At 44.4% G+C, this 13,235-nt stretch overlaps 1 protein-coding gene across 1 annotated transcript in view; it reads left to right on the top strand.

Moving 5' to 3' along the window:
* The first annotated feature begins 380 nt into the window (after window positions 1-380).
* Window positions 381-13,235, top strand: part of LOC149457646 (vomeronasal type-2 receptor 26-like) — a 38,927-nt gene continuing 26,072 nt past the window's right edge. The window contains exons 1-4 of the mRNA XM_089683383.1: window positions 381-411; window positions 3,727-3,823; window positions 6,851-6,938; window positions 11,785-11,908. Coding sequence (XP_089539509.1) covers window positions 381-411; window positions 3,727-3,823; window positions 6,851-6,938; window positions 11,785-11,908 — 340 coding nt within the window. The remainder of the gene's footprint in view (window positions 412-3,726; window positions 3,824-6,850; window positions 6,939-11,784; window positions 11,909-13,235) is intronic.

The following is a 13,235-nucleotide window of genomic DNA, read 5'->3' as shown; positions in this document are numbered from 1 at the left end:
GTGATCCAGTCCCTCTCCACAGACTTCTGTGCATGAAGAAGAAACATTACTTTTGGCTAGAGCATGACTTTGTTGCTCCCCGCCATAATTTGAGACAGGGGTTGAGGTAGGTAGCTGCTGTGGGTTGTCTGGAAGTGGAGTAGGATGCATGGCTATAACATGTCTGTCGCTACTGCATTCTGTGCACTTGATGACAACTTTACAGTCTTTAGCAAAGTGGTTATAAGAAGCACAGCACTTGTAGCATTTTTCCAAGTTTCTGGAGAATCTCCCTGCACTCTTGCAAAGGCTTTGCCCTAAGCCCACGACATTTCTTAAGAGGGTGAGGCTTCTTGTGTATAGGACACTGACGATTAGGGTCTTTATCTCTGGCATCCACAATGCCTTGGTCAGTAGGTGAGGTTGTGGAGGGTGAGATGTCTGTCCTTTTAACAGATATTGCTCTAGTACAGTCTCTACGTTTAGCTGCTGTATTATCATACCTTGATGATGATGAGGATGAAGCAGGCAAGTTTGGTTCACTGAAGCTGAAGCTGGGATCATTTCTCGTCCAGGCTTGATCACTAATGAACCTGCAAAAGTATGAGAATGGAGGAAAGGATACGTTATAGTCTCTTTTGTACCTTGAGCCCTGTTGTGCCCATTTCTCTTGCAGGCCGTATGGCAGTTTAGACACCACTGGGTTGACACCATGAGCGGTGTCCAGAAAGCTTAGTCCAGATAGACGTGGGTCTGTCTTTGCCAACTCTAGCTCCATGAGGAGGTCACTTAGATCTTGGAGCTTGCGATAGTCTTTGTTTCTATTTTTGGGAAGTTTTGCAGTCTCTTGAATAGAGCGCTCTCTATGGCTTCAGAGCTACCATAGGCTTGCTCAAGTCTTGCCCATGCAGCAACAAGACCTGCATCTGGGTGGTCAACATTAGAGATGAGCGAATCGAACCAGGCGAACCGGAATTCGATACGAATTTCAGGAAAAATTAGATTCGCGTCGAATCCGAATATTTGCCTACTTCGGGTGCGCGAATCGGATTTTTCCCGATCAGCCGGCAAAAGTGTCCCTGCAGAGAGCTCCGCTATTTATGACAGTTCTCTGACAGAAGGAACACATGTACAGCGGTTGAAACATTGTATCTATTTGTTTCCATTTAGGATACAGATGTTTTTATTCGGAAACAGATGTTTCTGATCCTCATCCTCATCCTCAGAAGAAGAGGATGAGGATGAAGAAGAAGAAGAAGAAGAAGAAGTAGGATGAAAATAAGAATAATTCCAAGCCGGCAAAAGTGTATCTGCAGAGCTCCTCTAAGTGTATCTGCAGAATAGAGGAGCTCTGCAGATACACTTTTTGCCGGCTTGGAATTATTCTTATTTTCATCCTACTTCTTCTTCTTCTTCTTCTTCTTCATCCTCATCCTCATCCTCAGAAGAAGAAGAGGATGAGGATGAAGAAGAAGAAGAAGAAGAAGAAGAAGAAGGATGAAAATAAGAATAATTCCAAGCCGGCAAAAGTGTATCTGCAGAGCTCCTCTAAGTGTATCTGCAGAATAGAGGAGCTCTGCAGATACACTTTTTGCCGGCTTGGAATTATTCTTATTTTCATCCTACTTCTTCTTCTTCTTCCTCTTCATCCTCATCCTCATCCTCTTCTTCTTCTTCTGAGGATGAGGATGAAGAAGAAGAAGAAGAAGAAGTAGGATGAAAATAAGAATAATTCCAAGCCGGCAAAAAGTGTATCTGATAAATGGATCCATTTATGGAAACAAATAGATACAATGTTTCAACCGCTGTATGGAGTGAATGTCACAGAACTGTCAGAAATAGCCTATTTCTGACAGTTCTGTGACATTCACTCCATACAGCGGTTTCAACCGCTGTATGGAGTGAATGTCACAGAACTGTCAGAAATAGCCTAAGAAATAGCGGAGCTCTGCAGATACACTTTTTGCCGGCTTGGAATTCTCCTTCTTCTCATCCTTCTTCTTCTTCTCATCCTTCTCCTTCTTCTCATCCTTCTCCTTCTTCTCATCCTTCTTCTTCTCATCCTTCTCCTTCTTCTCATCCTTCTTCTTCTCATCCTTCTCCTTCTTCTCATCCTTCTTCTCATCCTTCTCCTTCTTCTCATCCTTCTTCTCATCCTTCTCCTTCTTCTCATCCTTCTCCTTCTTCTCATCCTTCTCCTTCTCCTTCTTCTCATCCTTCTCCTTCTTCGCATCCTTCTCCTTCTCCTTCTTCTCATCCTTCTCCTTCTCCTTCTTCTCATCCTTCTCCTTCTCCATCTTCTCATCCTTCTCCTTCTTCTCATCCTTCTCCTTCTCCTTCTCCATCTTCTCATCCTTCTCCTTCTTCTCATCCTTCTCCTTCTCCTTCTTCTCATCCTTCTCCTTCTTCTCATCCTTCTCCTTCTCCTTCTTCTCATCCTTCTCCTTCTTCTCATCCTTCTCCTTCTCCTTCTTCTCATCCTTCTCCTTCTCCTTCTTCTCATCCTTCTCCTTCTCCATCTTCTCATCCTTCTCCTTCTCCTTCTTCTCATCCTTCTCCTTCTCCTTCTCCTTCTTCTCATCCTTCTCCTTCTTCTCATCCTTCTCCTTCTCCTTCTTCTCATCCTTCTCCTTCTTCTCATCCTTCTCCTTCTTCTCATCCTTCTCCTTCTCCCTCTCCTTCCTCATCTCCAAGGGCATTTAAATTAAAGGTACAGTGTTCTGCACTAATTTAAAGGCTCTCTGAAGCCTAGAAACCCTTTTATATTTTTATAAGTTAACTTCGTAGCGAATAAATTCGCATCGAATCGAATTTCTTCCTGAAATTCGGCGAATCAGCCGAATCGAATTTTTGAATAATTCGCTCATCTCTAGTCAACATGTACTGTTCTCAGTCTTTTAACACGATCTGCAGATTCTGGTCCCAGCCACTTTTTGAGCAAATCAAGTTCTTCCTTAGTAGTAAGGTTGAGATCAGCAATAGCAGCCTTGAAGGTTGATCTCCAGGCCCTGTAGCTCTCTGGACAGTCGTCAAACCTTGAGAGGCTGGTGTTTATGAGCTCACAGCGAATCATATATCTGGCAAAGTCATTCAAGTCTGATCTCTCACTCTTTGGTGCCAAAGTAACTTGTGGAACCCCTTGGGTGTGAAAGCTCTCTGGTGATGTAGGGTGAGGTTTACCAGGGTTGCATGAGCATGATGTTGCATGAGCGTTTAACTGTGGTGTAGTCTCTAAGGCTTGTGCTGGCTGTGGCTTGAGCTGCGACTTGTCACTGGAAGTCACCTTGTTGTTGGCAGGAGTTGATGTGGTTTGCTGCATAGATGTACTTGTGTTGTAGATTTGAAGAGGCTTAGGCATATGGAGCTGAGAGGTCTCTGTGTTGAGAGTCAGAACAGTGTTGTTAGTAGGAGGTACAGGAGATGACTCTGTATCTTCGCAATTGTTATGCTTTAATATGTATTCACTGGTGCGTTCAACTGGATCTTCCAGTTCTGCTTGGATAAGGCAGTCTGAATTAGTACTTTGTCCCATTGCTTGTTCAAGGACTTTCAGCCTTGCTAGGGAAGCTGCTTCCTCCCCTTCCATCTGCAGAATCTTTATTTGGGAATCTGCCTCTGCTTGTTGAGAAGCCATTTGTGCTTGGAGAGCTTTGCTTTTAGCTTCCATCTCTGCTTGTTGAGCTATCTTGGGTGCTTCTATCTCTGCTTCCTTTCTGGTAAAAGAGCCTTGCGCCTTTTTTGCTTCAGCATCAGCGCGGGCCTCTATTAGCTTATCGCTTAACGTCGAACTTCTGGAGCGAGAGGATCTAGAAGAAAGTGCAGTGCGCTTGGCTGAGGTGGATCTGTGAGATCTGGTCTCCTGCAGTTGAGTAATGCGGAGTTCTGCTTTAAACTTAGCATTTTGCACTGCAAGATCCCTTTGTTGGTTTAGTGCATCAGTCCTGGTCAGTTCTGCTGAAGAATCCTCTATATTAGAGTCCTGCAAGAAAGCTGAGTATTTTACAGACAGCCGCTGGTAGCGTTCATACGCAGCAGATAGACGATTTATAGAGTCTCTTAATTCAGCTGGTTGATCATTAAAGTGTGACAAAACTGACATGCATTGTGAAGTTCGGTCCCAGAGGTCTGACAGATTACTGGAGAACTCATCTCTAGTGGCTTCATAGTTTTCCCTGAGTTTCTGTGTCGGTTTTATTGTACGTTTGGGTTTTACGCTCTGTTCGGGAATGTCTGCAGAATCTGCTCCCTGTACGTCTGCTGGTTCAGAGGAATGATGTCTCTGCGTTGGTTCGGCCATACAGGAGTGTTCAGAGCCTTGTCTAGACATTTTTTACTGTTCTGCAAAAATTGGTACTGTCTCTTTAAGAAGACGAACAGCAGCTTAGACAGGTGGGGTAACACAGTTCAATGCAGAGAAACAGTTTTCAACATTCACATGAAGTGCAGTAAGCTTGTGCGACCATGTGCTTTGCAAGATGGCGGATGGCACTGAGCTTGATTGCAGATTAGGCACACACATATACACAGCAGGCTGGAGGGATTCTATGCATCTTTTGATTATTCTGACTCAGATTGTTGTGATAGCGATTTATCCCTTGTGAGACCTCTATGCCTAGCCTGTATAAGCAGATATAATCACTGTGGACAATCCTTATCGGATAGCTTGAACTCACCAATACTGTGTTCATCCAGAAGTTGCTTTATTCTGTACATGTGACAACAGGATACAGCAGAATGAATGGTTTCCAGTATTATGCGGTCAAAAGATGATACTTTCTGTAGCGTACTATGCAGAATACATGTGTCCCTGTTACATGTGGACTGTTAGCTGCCTCCATGACACAGGAAGTGCTGAACTCAAGAAGAAGGGAGGAGCTTCATATACAAAGGAATTGTGTCATAGATCTCAGGGAGGCAATATGAAACAAATGCATTACCAAATAAGACCACTGGACGGCAGCATAACTAACTATAGAAATGTCCATAGGAAATGGTACAAAAAATAAACTATATGAATTCTCATGTACATTAACATAAATATTAACTGTGTAACAGCATAAACGTGTTTCTCTAAATCTGATCGCTCCATGTGGTGAGACTTCCCTACAGGCTCCTGGTTGTGCCATCAGTGTCTTGGAGGAGTGGGAGGTACAGACTGTTGAACAGCTGGCCTTCTGGTGAGTGCATAGTGGTGCAGGATCCTGCACAGGAGAGGACAACCTTTTGAGATTGGCAATATTTGGAGTCATTTCACCGTTATTCTTATTTGAATGTTATTGCACCTGGTAGTTTAATGATCACTATTTGTATGTTAATATTGATTTATAATATATTATTTATTGATTTATTCTGGTTGATTTTATATATATATATATATATATATATATATATATATATACATACACACACACACTATATTGCCAAAAATATTGGACCAACCCTCCAAATCATGGGATTCAGGTGTTCCAACCCCCTCCATGGACACAGGTGTATACAATCAAGCCCCTAGGCATGCAGACTGCTTCTACAAACATTGGTGAAAGAATGGGTCGCTCTCAGGAGCTCAGTGACTCCAAGCGTGGTCCCGTGATAGGTGGCCACTTGGGCAATAAGTCCATCCGTGACATTTCCGGGCTACTAAATATTCCACGCTCAACTGTTAGTGGGATTATAACAAAGTGGAAGCCACTGGGAACAACAGCCACTCAGCCACCAAGTGGTAGGCCACGTCACATGACAGAGGGGGGTCCGCGCATGCTGAAGCGCACAGTGCGCAGAAGTCGCCAACTATCTGCACAGTCAATAGCTAAAGATCTCCAAGCATGGTGTGGCCTTCAGATGAGCCCAACAACAGTGCATAGAGAGCTTCATGGAATGGGTTTCCATGGCTGAGCAGCTGCATCCAAGCCTTCCATCACCAAGTGCAATACAAAGAGTCAGATGCTGTAGTGTAAAGCACGCCGCCACTGGACTCTAGAGCAGAGGAGACTGTCACAATCGCCTAGATCGCCGCCACCAACATGCAACAATCTCATGACCACGACCACCAATACGTCACGATCGTGGCGTCAGACCCCAGACCTTCTCACCAAACTCATGACCAAAGGACTGGCCGATCCAGACCGCGATGTGACGTGCGTAACAATACCACACTCAGCTGAGCCCTGCACAATGATTGTCCAGCTAATGGAACGCAATCGACACACTGGCAGCCTGAATTCGCTTGTTACTGGGTCGGGTTAATTACGCAACTAACCCTTCACACTGCCACTACCTCTTTTGTACAGAGAAAGGGGAAACTCTCTTTATCAAATATACACAGTAATGGTTGAAAAGTCGCCTATCCAATATGGTCACCGCAGGCCGATTGGGCAGAGGATTAAACAAACACAGTAGCGTCTCTTCAAAAGGCAGGAATTCATAAATTGCAATTAAGCACTTTAGAAACAGTTTAACACTTTCAGAAAGAAAGATTTATTACTAAAAGAGTCAAACAGGTGCAATAAAATATTTACAGGAAAAGATGTAACTAAGATATATATATATATATATATATATATACACACAAAGAATCATAGCACAGCAAGGAGATAACAGGGAGAAGTTAAAGGTTTAAGTTACTTGCCATTTAAGCCTTTGAGGTAAGCAGATCCAAGCTGCAGAGCGAAAGGGTCTTTGATCTCCCGCTGTTATGATGGAAAGATAGGAGATGTCTTCAACTTAACTTTCTAGGCCTACTAGCCTGTGTTTTAAAGTTCCCCAGCAGGGGGTGGCTCTGAGTAACTGGCCAATACTCTGTTTAGGGCGGGGTTGGCAGGCGGAACCCAAAATTAGAACCAGCATCTTTCATAATTCATATTCTGGTCTATAGCTTCTCAGCTGCACTAGCGATAGTCCCCTCACGGGTATATTATTACACCGATAAGTCTAAGGATCAGGTGGATATGAATTATGGAATTGTACGTTACACGGTGTACACATTCTATGTTTTGGCTCCCCTGAGTGTGCGAAACTAGTGGAGTAACCTATTAAAACGTTTGTCAGCGCATTCGCCATCTGACGAGGTGCCCGGTTTTTATGTAAGTCTTCCATATTTCAAGATATGAAACATAGGAGAAAACTGGATCGTTTAAAAATGTTATCTGGTTTGTGCTTCTTGGGAATGCCTTGAACTCTTGGGAAGATTCTGTTATCTTTTCCTGAGGTGTGAAGTTACACAGGTTCTTTGGACAGTGAGTCTCTGAGAGGCTCTTTCTCTATGGGGGGGCTTTGTAGCTCTGGGCCCCCTGCTGCTCTACCTGCCAGTGACTTTTAACACACACACATCTGTCACTGTGCCTCTCAGGAAGGGAGGGGGATGGAGAATAAGGATAAATGAATACTTTTAATAAAAAGGGGGACTCTGCGTCCATCTCTGATGAGCAAGTTTGCTACAGAGACATGTTCTCTAAAGTGATGAATTATGCTTCTCTGTCTGGCAATCTGATAGACATGTCTGGATTTAGTGTTTGCCAGGAGAATGGTACTTGCCTGATTGCATTGTGCCAAGTGTAAAATTTGAGGATGGAGGATTATGGTGTGGGGTTGTTTTTCAGGGGCTGGGCTTGGCCCTCTAGTTCCAGTGAAGGGAGCTCTTAAGGTGACATTTTTGACAATTTCATGCTCTCACCTTTGTGGGAAGAGTTTGGGGATGGCCCCTCCCTTTTCTAACATGACTGCGCACCAGTGCACAAGTAAGGTCCATAAAGACATGGAGGAGCCAGTTTGGGGTGGAGGAACTTGACTGTTCTGCACAGAGTCCTGACCTCAACCCCATAGAACACCTTTGGGATGAATTAGAGCGGAGATTGCGAGCCAGGCCCCCTCCCCCGACATCAGTGCCTGACCTGACAAATGTGCTTCTGGAATAATGGTCCAACCTTCCCATAGACACCCTCCTAAACCTTGTGGACGGCCTTCCCAGAAGAGTTGGAGCTGTTATAGCTGCAAAGGGCGGGGCCAACTCAATATTGAACCCTACGGACTAAGACTGGGGGGCCATTAAAGGTCATGTGCATAGAAAGGCAGGTGGCCCAATACTTTTGCCAATATATATGTATATATATATATAATTAGCAGCTGTGCCATCGTTTGGCATGGTACATATGTAACCATGGCAGCATGGCGGACAGTGGCACCAGAGACAAAAAAAAGCACATCTCTTCCTTGTGGTTGGTTTACAGAAGCCATCTTTTTGAAACATTTAGTATTGGGATGTGCTCCCGCAGACTCATGACTGTATTTGCATGTAGTGGGCCATTTGCACGAGTTGTCATTGAACAAGAAACAGATTCCCATCAAAAATATTTGTAGTCTTCCATAAAATATATATGTGATGAAAGAGCCCAGAACTTTTTTCTTACATATATAGTTACATAGTTAGTCTGGCTGAAAAAAGACAAAAGTCCATCCAGTTCAACCAATAAAAAAAAAAAAAAAAAGTTATAATCCTACACTCACAGTTGATCTAGAGGAAGGCAAAAAAAACCAGCAAAGCACGATCCAATTTGCTCCTGATCCCCCGAGAGGCAATCGGATATTCCCAGGATCAACTTGATCCAGGGTATCTTTCACACATGACGCAGGAAAACATACAAAATGCTTGTAACCAATTGTTAAAAGAACGAGCTACAGGTCTGCGATGTTCGTCTTCTGACTTATCATCTCTCTGATAGTTTTTATTTACAAGAAAGTTTTTTCAAAATTGAAGTAGAGAAAAGAATATCCAAAAATTCTCCTTTCCATATTTGTTTTATACCAACAGAGAGAGGAAAACCCAGAAGGTGTCACAAGGTAACGCTTCTTTCAGACAAACTTCTGGTATATTTTTAGCTTTTAAATCTGACAAACTGGAAGAGAGCGGTACTGCAGCGATGAAAGGAATCGGCTCTGTTTTTTAGACTGAAACGCGTTAGTGTGAACTGTGCCATGGAACATGTTTACTCCTTCATGCAATGAAGAAGATTTTCATTGGCCTGTTGCCGACATTGGACATTTATATGTAAGCAGATGGAGACTGTTGGTTGGGCGCCGTGAGGTCACATGCTTTAATCCTAGTATATATGATTAGGTTTCAGCACCCCACCTCTGTTTGTACCGCAGCAACAACATCATTGGACTGACATGTGCCGTTACCCAAATAGCCACGAGACGTGGACCACACACCTGCACAGTATCACGCACTCACCGCTAACCTTCACATGGAGTCCTACACTGACTTTGCTAAGTTAGCAGCCACAGTAGATATGAGGTGCAAGTCAGGTAACTCACCACCCATGGATGGACCTGTATGTGGAGCCGTAGTGTTCAGTGAAGACGGAGTACATAGGACCGGGATGTCACTGCTGTGTTCTGCCGCCGAATGTTGTGTAGGTGCAGCCCTTCCAGTATTTGCAGCTGGCTGAGGTCTCTTGCCCACTTCATGTCTCATTACTGGCGGCACTGTACTGGCTGGATGACAGCTGGCACCAGGGCCGTGGATGAGGGGGTACCACCAGTCCTCCTGTACAGGGCCTAGGCCATCGGGGGTCCCAGGAAGCTGGGTGAATTAGATGTGGGCAGGGAGGTGATCGGCATGATGGGGGTGTAATTACTGGAACTGATTCCCTGAATGACTCTCTCTGCAGCAGCTGAAAGTTGACTTCTCCTCTCCCTCCCACTGGCTTTCAGCTGCTGCAGAGAGAGTCATACAGGGGATCGGTTCCAGTAATTGCCCCCCTGCCACACCCATCACCCTCCCTGTGAAACCATATGTTTCTCCCTGCTGCCCTGTCCCCCCTGTGTGCCTACCTGTCCCACTGATCACGGCCGTGGATATCAGTCGCCGGGTCACAGCCGGTCGTTGCCAGCTGTGTCCCGCCAATTAGCAGCAATCACTGACAGAGAGCAGGGCTGCAGTAGCTGTGCTTTCTGTCAGTTCCCTGTCAGCTCCTGACATGCTGAGCCGGAGAGAAGAATTTATCTCTCCCAATCAGTGTGTTCCTGTGCAGTACACACCCCCCCCCCTAGTAAAACACTCCCTTCACACAGTTAACCTTTTCAGTAAATAAAAAAGTTAACCCCTTCCTCCCCAGTGCCATTAGTACAGTGTCAGTGGATTTTTTTGCACTGATCACTGTATTGGTGTCACTGGGGATGTCAGTGACCCCAAGTCGCTGATCGCCGCCAATATTAGTATTAAAAAAAAAAAAAAAATCCCAGTATCTTTCCCGCCATTTGTAAACACTATAACTTTCATGTAAACCAATTAATTTACACGTATTGGGTTTTTTTTTTTAGCAAAGACATGTCGCAGAATGCATTTTAGCCGAAATTTATGATGAAATTTGATTTTTACATTTTTATTACTGGACATGTTTTATAGCAAAAAGTCCAAAATATTGTTTTTTTTTTTCTCAAAATTGTCAGCCTTTTTTTTTATAGCGCAAAAAATAAAAACCGCACAGGCGATCAAATACCACCGAAAGAAAGCTCTATTTGTGTGAAAAAAGGACATAAATTTCATTTTTGAATCGTATTGCATGACCGCGCAATTGTCCGTTAAACTAGCGCAGCGCTGTATAGCAAAAACATGGCGTAAATTGCAGTATTTATACCATAGATTGTAGAAATTATAACTCCCACACAAAGCAATCAATATACACTCATTGGGATTTTTTTACCAAAAACATGGAGCAGAATACATTTTGGCATAAATTTATAACTAACTTTGAGTTTACTATATATTTTTTATAGCCGAAAGTAAAAAATATTGTTTTTCTTCAAAATTTTTGGTCTTTTTTTGTTTATAGCGTGAAAAATAAAAAGCGCACAGGTGACCAAATACAATCAAAAGAAAGCTCTATTTGTGTGAAAAAAAGGACGTAAATTTCATTTGGGTGCAGCATTGCATGACCGCGCAATTATCAGTTGAATTAGTGCAGCGCCGAGTAGCAAAAAGAGGCGTGGTCATTAAGGGGGGTAAATCCTCAGGAGGGGGAGGGGTTAATACAATTTGTGATGTTTTGCATATGGACGACATACTGTCCAACCAAGGTTTCTATGTGTCACATGTGACTTACAACATTCTCATCTGTAAGGTGAACCAGATTCGCAGCAGCAGAAAACCAGCGCGGGCCTATGTTCATACTCGCCTGCGTGTGCATCGCCTCATGAACACCAGCAGGAGGGAGAGGAGAAGAAGCCAGTCTTCAGCTGCTGCAGAGAGAGCCACACGGGATCAGTTCCAGTAATTGCACACCCACCATACTGATCACCCTCCCTACGCACATCCAATTTACTCAGCTGCCTGGGCCCCCCTGCTGGCATGGGCCCTGCACAGGAGGACTGGTGGTACTCCCTCATCCATGGCCCTGGACTCTGCTACCATCTCCTGCTCTGGTGCCAAGCTGCTTAGATGGCATGGAGGTCACATCCTCAGCCAACAAGTGTACTTCATGTTCCCTATTCCCCAGTTTTATGTCCAATAAACCCAGATGGGCTGCGATTGCTTACACTAATTGGTCCATTACCATAAAAAATAGAATAGAATAGAGGAGGGGCAACGCTTTTTCATAAGAAGGATCATTTCCAATTGTAAGGCTGGGAGCAAATTTATCAGAGACAAAGCATAGGTAGAGGCTTGAATGAATGGATCTCAGACCTGCAGAATTCACCTTGAACCCATGGAAGAGACAAACCCCAACCTCAGTCCTATTTGTAACGTTTGGTTTGTATCGCCTCATGAGATATGATGGACTTTTACTAAATAATAATGTCTGATTTCAGGTTCCGGTATCTCGATGCTCATATCCCTGCTTACCCGGCAGCAGAAAAATGTTTGGATCTTCCATTCATGAATGTTGCTTTGAGTGTTCCCCGTGTCCAGAAGGAGAGATATCCAACATTTCCGGTACAGTTTGTATTTCTTAGTTATTGTTGGACTCGGCAGAAGTTACTGCTGTAATGAAAGTGTATGTCAGGGAAAAAAAGCATGAAGTCCATCTCTGCAACGTGTGCAAGTTTCCTCGTGTTTTGTCCCCTTAAACTGCTTCCCACCTGAGCACTGCACATAAACGGCCAGGTGAGATCTTTGCCGTTCTGATTGAACGTTCCTGAACATGAGCGCACACGTGGCCTCGCAGCTGCGTGTTCTCGGTGTGCCTGTGTCCCTTGGACACAGCGCAATGCCACATGGCAGAAGGGCTCTCTGATTGGCCTTTCTGATCACATGATGGCTGTGTCCAATCACAGCCATCATGTAATGTCATCACAGCCACCAGTCAGTTAATGGGCTCTGCCTCTCCTCACACAGAGCCCGCCAGTCAGGAGAAACCGAGGCGATCTGTGAGTTACACACACACTGACCACCCCATAGTGTGTTGTCAGTCTGGGGGGAAGGGAGTGTTACAAGGACTAGCACATTCCGATGGACTGGACTTACCGATTAAAGCCAACCTCCAGATAACACGTTTTATACAAGTATTGAAGCGATAGAAAACTTCCAAATGATTTCCCCCTGCATGGTGAAGGCATAGAGTGCATGTATGCATCATACACGAGGCCATTATGAAAGACTTACCTTGAGACGAAACGCTCCATCACCGCTGCAGAGGCCTCCATCATCACCCGATCTTCCTTCTGGGCTTCTGGGCTGCAGCCGCTGGAATGGCCGAGCCGCGATGACGTCACTCCCGCATGTACGCATGGGAGTCACGGCCACGGCACAGAGCTCTGAAGGAACAGTATGGGTATGTCATTCCTTCAGAGCGCATGCGCAGGTGACGTCACCGGCTGCCGCTCACTAGAATATCTCCTAAACGCTGCGTGCTCCACAAATATCCCCTTTTCCCTACAGGCAGGCTTTATTATCAGCTGACTCGTAGGTAAAAGTATGAAAATAGAGATTACTACCACTTGAAGAAAGAATGATGGAGACAGAACCAGCAGTAGGACCCGGCCCTGAACAACATTGCCCAATATAGCAAACCAAAATGGCAGGAGCCTAATGGCTGCAAAGTACATCACACCGTATTTGTATTACCAAACCAAAATAACAAAACTTTATTGAGGCAACATCAGAAATAAAACAGATTAGGGACCCATATAAATGTATGCGTTATGACATCATTGGTCAGACCCTCCCCTTCTGGAGAGCATAGAATATGATTACAACCAATGTGACCTGTCCAGAAACTGACGCGTTTCAAGACTTCATGGACCTTCATAAAGAACAAAAC

The sequence above is a fragment of the Staurois parvus genome, unplaced genomic scaffold (genome assembly GCF_062004578.1).
Source record: "Staurois parvus isolate SC_StPar_1 unplaced genomic scaffold, SC_StPar_1.0 ptg000308l, whole genome shotgun sequence".
NCBI lineage: Eukaryota > Metazoa > Chordata > Amphibia > Anura > Ranidae > Staurois > Staurois parvus.
This window is presented reverse-complemented; position numbering and strand designations above follow the sequence as displayed.